This window comes from Schistosoma mansoni, assembly GCF_000237925.1.
Source record: "Schistosoma mansoni, WGS project CABG00000000 data, supercontig 0111, strain Puerto Rico, whole genome shotgun sequence".
NCBI classification, from domain to species: Eukaryota; Metazoa; Platyhelminthes; class Trematoda; order Strigeidida; family Schistosomatidae; genus Schistosoma; species Schistosoma mansoni.
The window spans coordinates 881,471-900,675 of record NW_017386032.1 but is presented as its reverse complement, the minus strand read 5'-3'; the positions used below and the strand labels follow the sequence as shown (position 1 = coordinate 900,675).

The 19,205-nt window shown below is 30.8% G+C and overlaps 1 protein-coding gene across 1 annotated transcript; it reads left to right on the top strand.

The window, feature by feature from the left end:
- Positions 1-3,834: 3,834 nt before the first annotated feature.
- Smp_166570 (zinc finger protein, putative) lies at positions 3,835-9,613 on the top strand (the record flags this gene model as incomplete). The annotated part of the gene is made up of 7 exons (XM_018792816.1): positions 3,835-3,922; positions 4,386-4,480; positions 5,207-5,274; positions 5,330-5,742; positions 6,231-6,400; positions 7,060-7,225; positions 8,850-9,613. The coding sequence occupies 7 exons, from the start codon at positions 3,835-3,837 to the stop codon at positions 9,611-9,613; spliced, it is 1,764 nt and encodes a 587-aa protein (XP_018644333.1).
- Positions 9,614-19,205: the final 9,592 nt, after the last annotated feature.

Here is a 19,205-nt window from a genome sequence, read left to right as displayed (position 1 = left end):
TTGACTAAGCCACACTCTCGATAAACGATCGGTTACGTGGTGATTATTGATAGTTGTTTAAAATGAATCCGTCCTGTTTATTAAGTATCTATGTTGCTGACATTGAAAAGCAGGTGTGATTGATTATAATGAATTCGAGGAGTTATTTTGTCAACATTAATTCTATCATAATCAGTTGATTAAATTGTTGTAAATTAGACAGTATCTAACACAACTCTTGACTAACAATTAGCATAATCACTGTTATCAATTGAGAATTTCACTTCATTAAATATTTCGTAAACTGAAATATATATGTGTATATATATGTTGGTAAGTCTTAGTGAAACATACAAAAAAACTCAGATATTTGCACTGTGAATAAAACACACATGGTTATTGGTTTCTTTATCTTTCAATGTTATAAGCAGTTGAATAATTTCTTATCATGAGTCTGTTGACATGATAGTGGAATTACCGTTAATGTTATATAAATATATTAAGACTTGACCCATAGAATTTATGAGGTAACAAAATTGCTGAAATCGATGGAATTTTCACGCTACAGGACATTAAAATATTATAGAATGCTAACATATATCTCAGGTGTTTTTTTTCACTTCCGTCGATCAACTCATCCCCGTACCTACACGAATACAAGTAAGGGCATTTAAGTCCAAAGTTATCTATCACTGAAAACAATCTTTAATATTTTGAATAAAACCTCTTTCTGATAACCAATCAATCACAATTAATTCCATCACACATGAATGTTGAGATCATTTTGTTACTCATAACTTCATATTTCGCAACAGGTCTTTGTACAACCATAACTATTTCCACTCGGATTCGCCGTATAAAACGGTTGATAATTAAACATATGTAGAGTGAGATGGAGTAATATAAAAGTGAGAGAATCAAATTCATCAAAATAAAACTGGTGAGCAGATGATGTTTGTCAAAGATTACCTGAATATCAGTGAGATAAAAATAAATTTTTTTGATATACTAGTTTTTTTTGTCGGGATTATAGATTATGGACACGTTAGTGATTTCTTGTTACTTAATTTATAATTATGTCATGTCAAGTAATTAAGTGCCATAATATTGGTGTTGAAACCCTGCTGTGAGAGAAATAAATAAGAAAATGAAAATGTGTCAACTATTTCATATTAATCAACGAAAAATATATTGGACAAAATAAGGGTCATCTATCAGAACCTTTTGATATGTATATACAACATGTGGGTTTATATAAAGTTGTGATAGAAATTGTCATGAAAGTAATAATTTATTTTAATGAATTTTCAATAAACTTGTCTAGATAATCGGATTTCAGTTGAGTCGCTAAATAGTTGGTTGTGTTTAACCGCGAATTCAATATGTGCACCAAGTTGTAATCAGTAGAATTCACAAAGCTGTATAAATTGAAGTACAGTACTATTTACAATGATAATCAGAACTAATTTTTTTTTCAAAAAATTTAATTCGTTTCGCATTTTTTCTCTGTGAAAGTCCACTTCTATATATATTTCCAAATAATCACCGAATTTTAATTTTTCTCTGTAAAGAAAGGAAATAAACACAGATTTGTACTTTATTTATTACTACCAATGTAATCCAGTTAAATTATTAACATTCCATTTTTAATAAATATCTGTTAGTTACTGCTTTTACATGCCTGGTCAAATATGGTAGAATACGGTACAGAGGAATTAAAAATTTTTAACCCTGAGAACTAATTAAGATTGGAAATTATGTTTCAATTATGAAAGATAAGCTTAAATCACTTATTAATTTTTCTGATATTCTACATTAAACTCTATAAATTAACAATGAAACTAATGTTAATATTTTGGGATTATATGATGATTACCTCGCGGTATTGCGACGGTTGCACCCCATTCATAAATATCTATAGTTAACTATTTGATTTTAGTTAACTAAGAATTAACATACGAAATATGGTTGAAAATATACTAAGATACAATGAATAACAATAATTTTGGCGACCTTAATACTGGGTAACCACAGTAGTTGTTGTTAATTCGTTTTCGGATGATTTTTTGTTGTTTTTTCAATATACTTTTTATTTATTGTTCAGAGAGGCTAACGTCATTTACCAATGAATTTAGGTAAATACTTGAAATTTATATTTTAATGATTGCATAATAGATGTTGCAATCTAATTAGTACCAGTCGATGTTTAATTATTTTTTCGGAAATATATAATTTTTTGATATCCGATCAAATACTAACACCATTGAACCTGGCAACTAGGTAATTATTTTTTCAATGCTTAAACAGCATGTGATTACAGCTCATTTTTAAAGATGAGAAACGTGGTAAATTTTGGTAACGATTAAATGAATTATGATTCAGAAATTATATTTAAAAATTTATTATGGTTACGTCAGAATACAAACAAATTTTAATTTGATTTATGTAATTGGCCTAGTAACGTAGTGATTAATAATTGAGCTTTAATCAAGTATGCCTTTTTCTAGTGATGATTGCCTTGACGTATTAATGAGTGACTTTTTTTTACATAGATAATGATAACAAGGTAATTGGTAAACAAAACAATAAGGTTTCGTAGTTCGTAGTAGAAAAGTTCATTAGGAGCCGATATCAAATTCATAAACATTATTTGTAATACTTTATAGCAGTTTGAATCTAATTTTATAATCTTGCAATTGCCGTTAATATTATCAATATTAATGCAGTCAAGACTTCCTTTAAAAAGTATCACTCTTTGAACAAAAACTAATGGATTTCTTTAACGAGTACATGTCCCCTTATCGACTGATTTTAAGCAATAAGTTTGAAAATAGATTGAAAATGGCAGTTTTAATTTAATCTCAAAAGAAAATTGGGATGTTTTCGTTGTGTTATTATAAGTTATACAGAGAAATCAGATAATTATATATTATTATGAATTAAGCTAGTCTACATATCAGTTCTTTTTAAACATTCCTAAATGTTTCATTTACTTTTACTATTCTTATTCTCGGCATTATTATTATTATTAGCAAATGATACTCTTCCTCATCTTATCTTGGGTTTTTTAATCTGTCACAGAAAGTAAAATAAGGATGTTTATATAATAATGCTAAGGAAATTATGTATCGTCTCAAAATACAATGAAAATAAACAAACATAGTGAATAAACAAATAACAATAAAAATAAGTGAATAAGATTTATAAAAGTTAAGTTTTTTAGTTATATCTAAAGCAATAAGATTATGTAATGATGACATCATCTCCTTCGTTCACAAATAGTTCTACACAATTACAGCACTAGCATTTCAATAGAAGATTTAATGATAAGCTGGACATGTAAGTAAAGGTATATAATTTATCTGATTGTATAATATCGTGAAATTCATGAATAGTAAAAAAAAATCCTGAAATCATATTAAATGCATGTAAGCGAAAAAACTGCAAAAAACCCAACTAAGCTGGTGTGAAACAATAAAGTTGTGGAAAATGATTTAAAAATGTAACTTCAAAAAGACAGTATAACAAAACGTATTGATAACAATCAAGATTAATACTTTTTTGAAAGAAGTTATTTTCGATTGATTTGCTTAGACTGTTGGATAGCAATTGATAAGTATTTTTTGGCATAAATACATCCGGTAGAAATGAATTCGTTATGGCACTTAAATCCATTAAAAGTGTTAAACGGTTCGGTTTGAAACAGAATGCTTTAGTTATTTAATCTGTTTACTCGAATTTTCAAATAAACTTTTTACTACAATATTTTCCAAAAATTATATTATCCGGATCCAATTGAAATTTTTCCTTATCTCAGAAGTTTATTTCTTCATTTGGGATTTTGAGCAATTCACAATGGACACTGAGAGCAATAAGGAATCATTACAAACGTCTAAAAAATTACTTGATGAATATTCACATTGCATCGGTGATTCGATGAAGGGTAAGTCTATGTTTTGCGAATTTTGATAAATTAATTAAAACTGAATACATGAATAATTAAATACTCAATGACCGGTAATACTTTAAGATCTTGATGTGACCTTATATGGCGATAAAAATTTACAGTAGTCTATCAGATCAATCTCACTACTCAGGAATTATTATTATCATCGTTTCATAGATGGAAAATGCATTCAAAATGTCCATCATATAACTAATTCAATTAGTATGCACATATGTGTTATGAAATTACGAATTTGATTCAGAATACAGAATAGATCTTGAAATAGATTTTAGACTCAATTGTTAATCATTCATTAAATAAGCAGTCCAATAAATAATACTTTATGTAAAATAATGACAATTATCAACATTTATTACAACTTTTGATTGATAAAAGTATTAATGGCATCATAAAATCTTCTGGTTTTTCCTTTTTGTTCTTTACAAAAAAACGTCGACAGATAGTGGTATTGGTACAACCTACTTTAAAACATCATCCGGTTCGTCATCAAATAATACAAGCCCAGAATCCGATAAAGAGTTATTATTGTTACAGGTATGTTTAGTTATCTGTTTAATACAAATTTACAATACTTTATTAACAAACTATAATAATTGAGACGTAACTGATGCCGTTCAGTCATGTAAGCTGTGATACAATTGTTGGAATTGTACCACTTAGCGCCAACTTAATAGTTTTAATATTTAAGTGTTTAGTATGAAACTTGAAAATTTTGTATTTGATCTATGCAAATAGTATTGTAAGGTACACTGATAAAGAGTTCATCTTTGTACGTATCATCTGTTCAGTGTCCTCTGGTATAGTGTGTTATCTCAACTGAGTAAATTTATGATGGATGTAACCTAACAATTAGATCAGGCATTATAACCTCATTAAAAGAATATCATAAGGATTATTTATATTTTTCAATCGTTTTAGAATGAAAATTGTTTAATAAGATCTGCCAAAACTACCCTACATGTGTTGTGTATTAGACGAAAGAAATAATCTCAAGCTATTTTCAAATCAGTTTATTTTATTACCTCATCCAGTCTGAAAATTTATACGGTGATAGGGTTATTTTTGGAACTTATTTAAGTCTAAGTTGAAACAGTATCATCTTCGTTACAAAGTGTACGACACACGGTTGAGTGCTCATCACAACTAATGATAACAAAGTGCTTATACAATTGGTACTATAAGTTCCTAAGTTGCAAATCTAAAATAAACTGAATTATGTTATTTCTAATATGAATTTCTTAAACACTGTTTTCGTTACAGAATAATAAAACACCAATAAAACACCAAAACCCTTATCAAAGTCCAAACTTGATGCCACATCGACACCAGCAACACAAATAAAACGTTACAAACTAAATAGAAAATTACAATACCAATTGATAGTAGTATCAATAGTATTGATTTTACAATATGTGACAACACGTCAATAAATTCCGGAAAACAATCACCATCTACAACAGCAACATTTTATGATCAACAACAACTGAATTCTACAATCAGTCATTTACTCAGTAATCCAACACCTGGTAAACAAAGTTCAAAGGATCATGAAAAATTCAAGAAAAAATTGACGAAACCAGTTAAACATTCTTTTTTGAATAAGTCGGTCAAGTTAAATTTATGCGTTGCTGATTTGATTGATACTTCACAAACAGTAAAATCCACATTGATAAAAGTTGGGAATAATGAAGTTGCTAGTGGTAGAAGAAGGCAACGACGTATGCATACTTGTGAACACTGTGATAAGCAGTTTGATCGTCCATCCTTATTAAAACGTCATACACTAACACATACAGGTAAGAATTAAGTTGACTAAACAGATTTGTATGTCTACGAACTCCTGTGAAAAATAATTGCGTTAGACATTAGTGATCTGAATAAAATCTGATTAACAAACAGAGTTCCATTTCATCAAATTTTCTACTATAAGCGTGGTTATTGTTTACCAGTTTTGAGGTGTATTGATTTGGATTCATCCTATAATGTTATATCTTAAAGAAAGAGATATTCACAAAGCGTAGTTTAAAGTTGAGAGCTTTCAAGTATTCAACTTAAGTTATGAACTAGTAGTATCAGAATAAGAAGATTCAATTTTCAACGTTCCATGGCTCATTGCAAAACACATTTTCAAAATGAGTAGTCAGTAGACAAGGGTTAGGAAAAAAATTTTCTTATTATTAAATTAAATGTTCCATATATTATATACCTAACTATTCATATGAACATAAAAATATTAAAATCGACAATATAAAATTTATTCCAATGAGTTTTTATTTTATTTCAGGTGAACGTCCATTTGAGTGCAAATATTGTTCCAAAGGCTTTTCAACACGTAGTGGTGTAAATACTCATGAACGAACACATACTGGGCAAAGACCCTATGTTTGTCGCATATGCGGTAGACGTTTTGCAGCTGGGTCTAACCTCATATTTCATAAATATACCCATACAAATGTAAGTTGCATTTGTTTATATCCATTAATTCTCAAGGAAATACTTTTAACCATATATAAGTGAATCACATTTTCTTAGACATATACATGGAATTTTCTTTTTCTCTTCATTTGTAATGAGTACTAGACCCAAAACATATTCGTCAACAATAGGCATTATATTTCGATATATTTAAAAACCACTTTTACATTATTCGACCTTCGAAGACTTATCTAAAAATTATCAACCTAACGAATGATATTGAACAAATAAAATATGAACCAACGATCATACATAGGATCTGGACTCAGCTAAGAAGTAAGATTACATATTATTACTTTAAAAATTAAGTGATTTGAACTAGTTATTTCGACGTTGTGCGTATTACTCAATAAGTTATAGTGAACACCTCATTATTAAGCAGCTATACGATAGATGGAGCATGATTTTCAATTTTTGTAACGCGCAGCACTCTCGAGTGAATATCGCTATCCACATGTACTTTTACTGACTTTGATATTATAACAATTCTATTGTTTAAATCGAATCTGATTAATAAAGTTTTGTATCTTTCAATTAATAGATAATTTTTTGTGATTTATCTATCAGGTCATCGATACATATTTTGACAAAAAATAATGTTCGTTTCGTATATTTACTGGATTTTAAAACAATTTTAGACACGTAGACATGTCTGCAGTCAATGTCCAAAAGCGTTTGTAACTCCTGGTGACTTAAGAAAACATGAATATACACATACAGGAAAATGGCCTTACCGATGCCATTTATGCGATCGAGGTTTTGCTACAGAGCGTAATTTAAAATCACATGAAACTACTCATTCAGGTAAGAATATTTTTCATAAATACTGAGGTATTTCGATTGATTTAATAATACAAAAATTGTCTCAAACTATAATTTGTGGAAATAGAATAAAATTTGTATAATATTATCAAGTAATGGTTGTTAGTTTAGCTATTGGTTGTTTGGAGGTATTCATAAAGTACTCAGTATCATGTTACATTTTGTTAAATGGCGTTACAGTAATTTTGAGGGAATTAATGTGATTCCAACATACACCATCTAATTTCACAGTCAGATATCTTACCATCGAGTTATTCGGGCAGCAACTGACCTAATGTACGATAAGTATTATATCTTGATTTATGTTGACTTAGATAAAATCAAAAAGTCATAGTGTTACATTTAAAATATTTTTTTATACATTTTCATTATTTAGGACGTAAACCACATATATGCACTATATGTGGTAAGGGTTATGCACAAGAAAGTTCAATGAAAACACATATGCGAACACATCAAAGTAAGTCTACAGTTAATGGATGTTTATTCAAAATAATATTTTTTCCTACAAAATAAAACTACTCGCTTTTTTACTCGAAGATGGATAGTGGCTAGCAATGGAATCTAGGACACAGGTTTCATCTTATGTGAAAAGTAAATGAATCGCAGATTTAATGTCCTCTTCGGGATTTGAATCCTGTATCTCCTCTTCAGACGCCAAATAAATACTGGGTCCAGATAGCCACTTACTTTTGCAATGAGGTCAATTTTAATTTATTGGTTTCAGTTGTTTGAATTCGCACATCGATTATAGTCCTAAATAGCAGTGAGGTGATACAAGTTTCCAATACAAATGAATTAGTTCTCTCATCTCTGAGGATTATAAAAATTAGAACAATAATTTTAAATATTTATCAGGAACTAGATTTTTTTAGTTTAATAAAAAGGATTTCACTGCAAATTATTCTTAGTCGAAACTGTTTGAATTATCTTTTTAACAAAATAAATATCTATGAGTCTGAATTATTCAAAGCAGAAGTTATTAAATATTGTAAAATATACTTCGTAGGTGTAACAGAATAAACGTTTTATGTTGCAGAAATAATAATGGTTAGGAAACTTAGTTCTAGCGCCCAACTTATAATCACTGAGGTTCTTTGAATGTTTACAGATCAATGAAGACTAAAAGTGCAACACTATTGCTTGGCTTATAAAAGCAGTTTATAAGTAAGCTCTTTCATTCTTTGCTAATTTGACAACAATATATACTAGACAACAGAGTAATTATCATTACATATCAGGAAAACATAATTTTGCATGAAAGTTTTCTGGCTCAAAGTGATGAGATTTTATTATCGTTTCAAACAATTCTTTGACAAAAATCCTTTGCTTTACTTAATAGAAAATGAGACTACAACAAAGAGTAAAATTTCTGCAGTGTATCCATCCAGTACTTCAAATGATTCATCCATAAATTCATCAAATACTTCAGGCACCCTTTTACATCGTAAAAGTATGGTATCGCGAACTAGGAAATTAAAGTCCACAAACAATTGTTCAGGATTGAATAATTCATCACAACTGTTTAATACATCACACGGTATATTTTCACCTGAGCTAAGTAATTCATTGAATATTTCAACGCCTGTAACCTATATGTATCAAGAGCAACAACATTCATCCGCATTTTCTGTACCAAAACAACGTATAAATCAGATTCCTGAATTACCAAATCCTATTTTTGCTAATTTGAATGAGTCGCTTGCTGTTAATAACCCTTCGATATCTTCCAAATCAACAGGATTTCTGTTATCTGCAGTCCCGTCAGCATTCAGTTTACCAGAAATTCAGTTATCTCAGTTATATGAAAAATATCAATCTCTATACAACTACTACATGCGAGCAATAAACAGCACAACTTCTATGCAGTCAAATAGCCAAAATATACAAAATCCTGTCACATACAATATTCCTATCGATTTTAATACACAAAATACTCCTGTCATACCAATGACATGTACATTTTCTGCTGATACAAATTTACTAAAACCATACAATCAAGTGATTCCAATGAATGAAAATCAATCATCAGCTTTAACTCAACAACCGTCAGGTATTTTATCTCAAGTACAGCAAAACTCAACTATCAACAACATTTCTTGTAATTGGACAGTAGATTCAAATTCTCAATTATCTAACTATAATTTAGGTTTGCAAAATAATGTTCTTTACAATTATCATTATAATAGTAACTTATTACCTCGAATAACTCCAACTTATGTAAATAATAATTATTCAAATAATACAACACCTAACACAAGTATTAATAATCATAACAGTAATAACAGTCATTATTGCACAATTATGGCAAATGAATTCGATACAATGGCTTTAGACTATTCTACCAAGACTTTATCAAAATTGAATTAATAAATCAACATGGACACTATGAATTCATAATTTTGGCATTTCCCCTTATATGCTTATCTGTGATAACAATAATTAAAAAAATTGATTATTGTATACGAGAGCAATTAATTATTAAAAGTGTCTACATATGCATTTTTATATCTAACAATAAAAAAGCGCCAAGTGTAAATATACCCTTTCATTTACCAGATGATATATATATATATGTATATATAAAATAAAGAGGTAGTAAATAAATTGTGTTCTTTATTTTTCCAAGTAAAATAATAAAATGGGTTTGGTACTATGTTGGGCTTAAAATGAGCAAGATTCATCTATACCTGCAAAAAATAGTTTGAAGTTTGACACTTCTTAACAATAATTTTTTTTAATTTAAGAAATGTATACTCGAGTTATATTAGTCTTCAATCAATTCTGTTTTCATAGTCGAAACCGTGGGTCGATTGAATCTAGACCACCATCGAAATCCTGGAAGCACTGTATGGCCGTATCGTCCTATTTAGGGACTGCTCAGCAGTGCTCTTCCACGACCTCGCCTCGCGAGATTCGAACACAGGACCTACCAGTCTCGCGACAGAACACTTAGCCGACAGACTACTGAGCCAGCCTCCGGTGGTGTTAATGTCTAACTCCAACCAAACCACGAAGATGAGCAACCGTTCACCAGTAATCTTCAGTGAGTTAAAATCTCACAGCAGATGTGGTTTGAACTCCACTGGTCAGTGCTTCTCATTAGAACTCCTGGATTTACCTCACGAAGTCAGCAACTAGTGAGAATATGATTAGTATTATCAGAAGGAGTTTTTGTGGAGTAACACAATAGGACGAAACGGCCGTGCAGTGCTTCCAGGTTTTCCCTGGTGGTCTAGCTTCAATTGACTCACGCTTTCAACTATGAAAATTCTAAATCTCCACCAAAAACCCTTCTGACAATTCTGTTTTCACTAAGACCATCAACTACAATCGATCAATTTATTTACCATATTTCAAATTTCGCAAATAAAATATTGTCACAACTTATGTATAAACAAGAATAATAATTTATTTTTATCGAATATCTTATGTTATTCTGTGAATATATATGAATAATTACATCTTATTTAGAAGTAATTAATGGATCCGAATAAATGTCATTTAGTGTTATGCACCGGCGAATACTGACAGTGAAGATGACAGAGACCAGTTTCATTAGAGATGGTATTTCATCTTAGAGTAACACTGCTCCATATTTCATGAGAAGTCTTCCAGGCCTTATAAGCAACGACACTAATGACAAGAACAGTAACGCGGTTATTCAGTATTTTCATTTGTAAATCAAAAATCATAGAGAATCGTCACACTCATCATCTTCAGTTTGTCATTCTTTTTCTTTTCTGGTCATCATTATCGAATGTATTCACTCTAGATATTTTCAAATGTTTTACTGATCGTCTGTCTTCATTGTTACAGTTACTAGGTTTGAACAGAAATGCAGTGGATTTCAGACGTATCATTTGGACAGTATTATTGCTATTCTCATGTGTTCATTATTCAAATTCTGTATCTTCATACTGATCATTCATCACATTGCATTCATATCCATCAACGTCAAATAACCAATGTTCACAATGAGTGGTGAAATCAATGCATTCATACTCACACAGTAAGGAAATATGTAATGTTTGTCACGCAATCACTCACTACCTTACTTTCTACAATCAGAAAATCAAATATTTGAAATTTCGTCTACACTAACACCGACAAACACTCACTCATACTCACATACACACACTTACAATATATGCAATAATAAGGGACCAGTCGGAGGGAAACGGAGAGGTATCCACTGAGAGAAATAAAGACAAGAGAGAGCCACGTTGTGAAAGACTTTTCGAAAGAGTTGAGAATGAAAGTATTCGTTTAGCAATCTGGATAATAAAACACCTCAATATAAAGTCGCAATTTTAATATATTATCGGAAATTCACAGTTGAATGATTTGACATATGTGGCTGAATTTTTCATAAGATGAGATAGATAGTCAGGCAGACAGGATCCATGTTTTTCGAAAAGTAACTAGCAAATCAGGTCATTATCGACATAAGTTTTACAGCTGTGCTTCTGATGCGATCTGTCTATATATGTATGAGTTTATGTTGCTTTGTGTTAGACGATAAAAAACGAGTAGGAACCACCTATGTGTTTTTAATTTTTTCATTCGCTCTAGGTGAATATATTCAGGTGTGTCCCTGTTCATCTACTAATAAAAAATAACTAATATGAAAAGATGATGAGGATGACGCAATCCAATGAATTTTCAAATTTGAAAAAAAACATTAAGCAATAACCTTACAGTAAAAGATTAAAGTTCAATCACCTGTCCATTCATTCATAAAAAACACAAGCTGAGTGATAAAAAACAAACATCGAATTAATCTCACATAGAAAGAAACATGGGAGAGAAGAGGCATGGTGTTTTTTTGTTTTTTTGTGTATGTTTTTCGAACTCGATTTTTATGAATTGAACTTATTGCATATTTGGTTTAACCCCTAAAGGCTTTTCATGTCATTCCAATATACTGACTGAAGTAATGAAAATAGACTCACCAATCCATCTCCTCAAATCACCTCATCTTATCAAGTTTAATGAATACTTATTTAATCTAATCCAACCATGACATGAACAAACTCGACCACATAGACTAACTGACACGATAATGTGGTTAATAATATTTCATTCTCTCTATGCACAGTTATTTTCACTTGTATTTCAAAGTGAGTTGAGTAGGGAAATAGAACGATGTGGTGGATACAAGAGTGGATCAGATGAAATCATATAGAACAGTAGTAAATGAGTTCTCATTGTGAAAAACATGGTGAGCCGACTGGTTATTTGTACGTATTTGTATTTTGTTCTGTATGGTTTACTACCCCCTCCACTTATTGTGAATCAACAATCTGTACGTTGAAGCTACTTGTACGAACATATTCCTGCAAAGATGGAATAGGAATAAGGAACATTTCAACGTCTGTATTGTTTGTATATGATATAAACTATCAAGTTGATGTTTGCTACATACTGTGACATAAAATTAATTAATTTAAAGATTTATAATTTAATGAAGTGATGAGAAATTAGATAAGTTGAATATCTAACTTCTATTCAGTCACGACGAACACGTAATTTTACATGTATTTTCGTGGTAGAATATTGAATATGATCCCAGATTGTTGTAAGAACTAGCAACAATACAATGAATCATTATTTTTAACGTTCTGGATGTCAGTAGCGTTATAACTCCAACACTCTCTACTAATCCAATTCCTTGCATTTTAGCCGTTGAATGAGGTTGTAGCTTTCTGGTCTTTGCTGCTTAATGGATATCTCTTTGTCATTTGTAGAGAAAGATAATTAGTACGAAATGCAGTGTGAAAAATAACCTTTCGAAGCATATTTAGTTAGCAGGCTGGTTCATGTTGAGCCTTAATCTGTGTTGTGGATTATATAGATAGACAAATCCTTCCATCCCTTGAATGTCTGACAGGTGACTAGAGAATGATTTTAAATTCACGTTTAATTCTTTTTCATTGATTTTTTCCAGCTTTATGGTTAAATAAATATACTTTTTCTTGACTGTGAATTTTTGATGAGCGTTACACTGTTTCGTGAACGCTAACACTATTTCTTAGAAAATAACGTAAGTTTTATTTGTAAATTTGGTTCTTATTACCGTTTACACAGTAGCATAACACTAATTTCATAATTAGTAGACTTTTATCCATAATGTCTGTTCAACTATAATATTCTTTTTGTCGGGATTTACATTTCATTCAATAGGCATGCGAAGAAAATGTAATAATAACCTCAGTAACAAATATCTTACCTATACGATAGTTATGTATAGCTTTTTCGGCAACTAAAATTGTAAATCATTTTCTTCATAAACAGCTTTGAACTGGAGAAAAAGCAAATAACCTTGAATGTCTGTTTCTTTCGCAGTACAGGTCATCAATTAAGCCAGAGAAAGCATACCTGAAATATTGAGTGTTACTAGTATCGAAACTTGACGGCCTGGTTAGAATTAAAGTTATGTCATATTCATAAACATATTAAATTTTCAGTGTGGGAATTTGCGGAGATTATAGTATTTTTACGGTTGAAAGTATGAGTCGATCTAAGTTAGTAATTTTTTTTCTCGAAGAATACAAACTAATGACATTTTCAACATGATGAAATGAATTCATTTTATTACAGCTTGTTAATAACTCTTTAGAACTGAGTGGTTTTCTCTAAACAATGATGAGTACTCAGAATTGTAAGCAGTTAACAATCAACAACATTTATGGGATTTCTTGAATGTTCTGGTTATTTGTAGTTAGTTTCATTTTAAGAAATCGGTATCAACTTATGAATCTCTAATGAACAATGAACACGGAACACCTAATGGATCCGAGGTCAAAATGAAATAGCTATTCCGTGTATATACATCAACTCTTAATAGATCATCAGTAGGTTTCGACATATGTGTTTGGATTACAAATCTATATTATCCATCTGAAATATTTGTTAACTTTCAAGCTTTTGAAACAAAACCTTTAGGATAACTTTTGAAGTAACTGGGAATGGTGCTGGGTATTTTTCTTCTACTTAAATCTAAAAATTAGTCCTCCATAAGTAAGTGATTCGTTCTTATCATGAAACAAAAATCTCCCTCCTTATGTTATCCACAATACTACTCATATTAACTTCACATTAAATTTCGAGCCAACTGATTTAACCAATTTATACTCGTCGTTCCAGTTACCGTTTACATTCATTTAGTCCAATTGTCTAATCACAATATCAGATGAAATACATCCATAGTATATTGGTAATTTCATTCAGCAAATATTACATAATAGTATTTCGATTATATTAATTGAGTTCTATCAACATATACTTTCAAACAGAAAGGAAATTCATTTTCTATTTTTATAAAAATGGAATTTACTTTAAACACCTAGTAACACTGATGTCATCATGTATGTTGTTCTTAAGTTGTTAACAGGGTTGAAAATGTATAATTAAATGAAATTATTGATGTATCGTAACTTAGTTCAGATTTTAGCATTATTCACTGCACAATTAAATCATTAGTTTATTTTTCTTTATGTATTTACGTAAAAGTGAACAAGTAATTAGATAACACAATTAGTTACTATGACTTATATCATAAGTGCTAGTTAACTTTTAAGAGCTAACAGAACTAGTTTTTTTAGAAAAATTGTAAATTATATTAAGAAATGTAACCTTTGTTGAAGTCCAAGATACAATGAATACGTTATAAATAATTAGTTTTGCTTACAGTACCGCAATATATATTTAAACAGTGGTGTAGTGATTGGAATAAAATCTTATTGTTTTGATGTAATAGATGAGTTTTCATCAAACAGGAAAATATCTGATGTCGAAATGACGAAGAGGATTTGTTTCTCAGGAGGAGAATTTCAAATGTTTAATGTTGTATGTCATCATCAATAATCTGATGAATATGAACTTTAAGTAAAAGAGATTCATTTGATATCATACCATAAATTATATTTTATGATAGATTAATTCAAAGTTATAAGAATGAGTGTCATGAGACAGTGAATGATAGAACTCCAAATTTGCCAAACTTAGAACACTCAAATCATTTCTAGGATACAAGAAAAATACATAATATGTCTCTTATCGCAACGCAAAAGATCTGTTGTAAAGTACTCCCGTTAATCTGATCATAATTCGTTATATCAATACATTTTCATTGAGACCAGTGATGGAAGAACCTCTACGAGGATTCGTTGTATGTTCTTACTTTGCAATCCTTAAGGAAGTGTTGATAAGGAGATCTAGGGAATGAAGGAAAAGTTGGTAGTTATAATGATTAGCTCCAGAGTAGTAGAATCTTTATGGAAGGTTGACACTTCCTGACTGTTGACAATTCTTTTTTCTACTTAGAAGGAATTCGATAAAGAAATTAAATTATTTGTGACATTATTATCAACCTTGGAGCGTGACTGTGAAGCTTAAACGAGAACTTTATGAAACTATTCAATTACAAATCTAATTATATTATTTTTTCAGTACAATAATGTTATTTGTAAACTCCTTAGTTTGATATACATCTGTTACTAAACTCTGTCAAGAGGTAGGTTACCACATTTCCTATCAAGATTTTTAAAACCAACTTTTTGTCTCTAGAGGTTAGAAAAATACCCAGTGAGTATTCAAGTATCACAACACCCTGATACACTGAGATATGCAACTTCATGAATAAATTGGACATTCACTGCTCTTAAAATAACATGCACTATTAGTGATTTACGCAGAATGTTATAATCACAGTGAATAAAAGTTTTGACCAATACAATTAAGGTAGGCCGTCATTTTAGACAGTTACGTAGCTTGAAGCAGATCTCGTTTTAGAAAAAATATCTCCAACTCCTTTTGTTTACCAGTAACAACTATTTGGTAACATCTTATTTGGACAACTTAGCGAAATAGTTGCCGACACCATTATCAGTGCATGGGCATAGAATCAGTGAACAAAAGAAATATGATGTCATAAAAATAGACAATTTATATTGGATCTACTTCAAATATGCATACTATGATTATCCCTTTTATCAATTAATTTATCACTTATGAACTACACGTAATAACTTGGATAATAAGTAAATTGGATTGGTTATCAATGAATAATCGGTTCTTTCAGGATCAATTTAGGGTAACTGCCGTTCACGAAGTAACATAATGGATTTCAAAGTAAGGGTTGATTTTCATCACCAACTGACATCAGTTAGTGAATCATTGCAAGTCAAGCAGTATTGAACTTTTGTTTAGAGTAATTTGAGACTTTTAGTAACAGTAAATCCCTACTACCTTATATCCATCAAATGGCGAAACAAACATCAGTTAGATTCATGCTGTTTAAATTTCAACTGGTTTGAGTATTAAAACAACACCATTAATGTTCTTACGAACATGTGGTTCTTAGCCGAATACATAGATCAATGTTTGATTAACAGATCATATACAATTAGACTATGATTTGATCATTAAAACCTCCGAATTATAACGATCAATAATATGTCTAATGCTCGTCTATATTTACTCTGGTTAAAGAAGCAAAGTGGTACCACCATTTTTCAAGAAAGATCTTCACCTTAAAGTTGAGTGTACGAACCGACACTTTGTTAGTGATTTTATGAAAATATGCATGACAGTGAATGATTTAAATTATATTAATGAGAATATGTTTGTTTCATTCTGGAGAAATAATTACTACTGAATTATGAAAAAATTATAGTAGAAATCGTGTTGTTGGGGATTCTAGGAAGGATTATGGGTTATTATTCTCAACAACGATTTTTACTATCTTCCTGATGTAACCTTGATAACCTACAGAATTTTATGTAATTTCCCTCATTAGTTCAATAGTTTTTTTTCATTTTTAATCATTTACACTTCCGAGCATTTGAATCGTCTTTCAAAATCTTTCTATGTTACTCAACATTACTTTTGAACCCAGTAAGCAAAAATGCAATGGAACCTACTCATCATAGACCACGTTATTTAGTTACTGAATCGAATATTGAATCTATATTGTACACAATCTGTGACTTCATCCATCAACTCTAAACTCAATAGTCCACTGAGTGTATATATTGTCCGAAAAACAACGAAATCCACCCAGAGCTCCTCTCTCATTCCTTTAACGTCAAGCTCGGTCGAAGCAGGAGGGTTGGATGTGCAGTTAACAACACCAACCTCATGGAGAAGAACCTTGCTAAACAAACGATAACCAGGAAAAATCATTTAGACCCTTTGAACATTGTTTCGAGGTCTGACTGATATCCCTATAGGAAGGTTATGACGCCTCATTATAGGAGCCGAGATACTTCAGAAGCCACAAACACGATGCATCTTCAGAAAATCAAGACAACAATAGACGTGAGTATGTGGGATGTCCCGACAACTCGAGAGACTAAGAGGGTCACCTGAATAACGTTGAAAATGAGAAGACACATAGTGACCATTATTGGCTTAACTAAAACTTATCATGCTCAAACTGAACAGAAAATGCTAGTTTCTAGAGAGATGCTGTTGTATTCTGTTAATGAAGACGAATATGCCTACACACACATAGAGTTGAATTGAACCACCGATAGCACTTTTCGGATGAGAAACTCATGATTGTAAGATCATCAAATGATCGTTGAGAACAGAGAAGGGAAGAACCGAACTGAATGTGATTCATTGATATGCACCCACCACCAATGGAGGTGAAGATAGTAGAAACCAGTTTTATGGGAGACTGTAGTTGATCCTGTAGAAATACCCATGAAAATACGTGATCATTCTAATGGAAAGTCTGAACACTAACATCGGGATGAACATCGCTGTATGAACATCGCATTATGTAGTGAAATGGACTGGAGAAATGAACGAGAATGACGAGAAGTTGATTGATCTATGCACTTTCAACAACATGGTTGTGGGTATCACCGTTTCCCCCACAAATGCACACACAAAGCTACATGGGTTTGACCAAACCACACTGCAGGTGATCCGATCGATCACATGTGGACAAGTAAATTATTCAGAAGGATCTTGGAAGAGGTAAGGAGAAAGATATGAGGTGGTGTAATTTCAGACGAATACCTAGTTGTGGTCAATCGAAAATCCAAACTGGAGAAGTGTTGAATATTTGAATAAGCAGTAGTGTAGCGGTTTAATGTAACCTTCCTTTGAGATGTTAGGAACTGAGCAAATGTGAGATAGTTCTCAACAACAAGGTTCAAGTTCAATATGATCTACTATAAGAGGAAAACATCACTATGAATATCAACTAAAAAATTATCAAAGTTCAAATAACTTCAGATTATTACCAGTTGGTTTTTAGCTCAAATGTTTTATCCTTCGTAAAATATTAATAAAATGTTTTGTCCACTGTTTGACTTGAACTAATTTGGAGTGCTTTCTTTGAGTATAATGCTGATTTTCGCTGTCATTATTGCTGATATGCCAAAATAAATGAATTGAAATTGTGGTGTACGCTACATATGTATGTCGACATAGGTAGTATATACCACCAATCAGTAGGTTTATGCCTATCAATAAAAAGTTGGGAATATAGCATTAAAAAAACAGAATGGGAAACACTAAGGAATTAATAAATGGAAGATTCGTGGAGGATGTAAAAGACAATTGATGGAAGATTTGCGAACGAAGTATTCAATTTATAGTTTTCACACTTTATGTAAGTACTCTGTATTTTTGTATAATAAGAAAATTGGTTTTCCACACTGTGATTCTCGTTCACTACAGTACTACTCTGTTTTTGTGGATCAGCTTTGAAATTAAGGTATTATATTTCCAAACTAAGTCATTAAATGCTATTTTTGTCTATTGTTCTGATGTAGATGATGATATTTTTAATTTAGGTAATTACATTGGTCATTAGCAGGTTTGGTGTGTTCATTAATCACATGAGATTCAAATTACTAATTAGTATTGATTTTCGCAATTTACGATTTCCATATTCAAAATTGAAATCGAGCAGTCTCTTTCCCCATATACGTTGAACAAA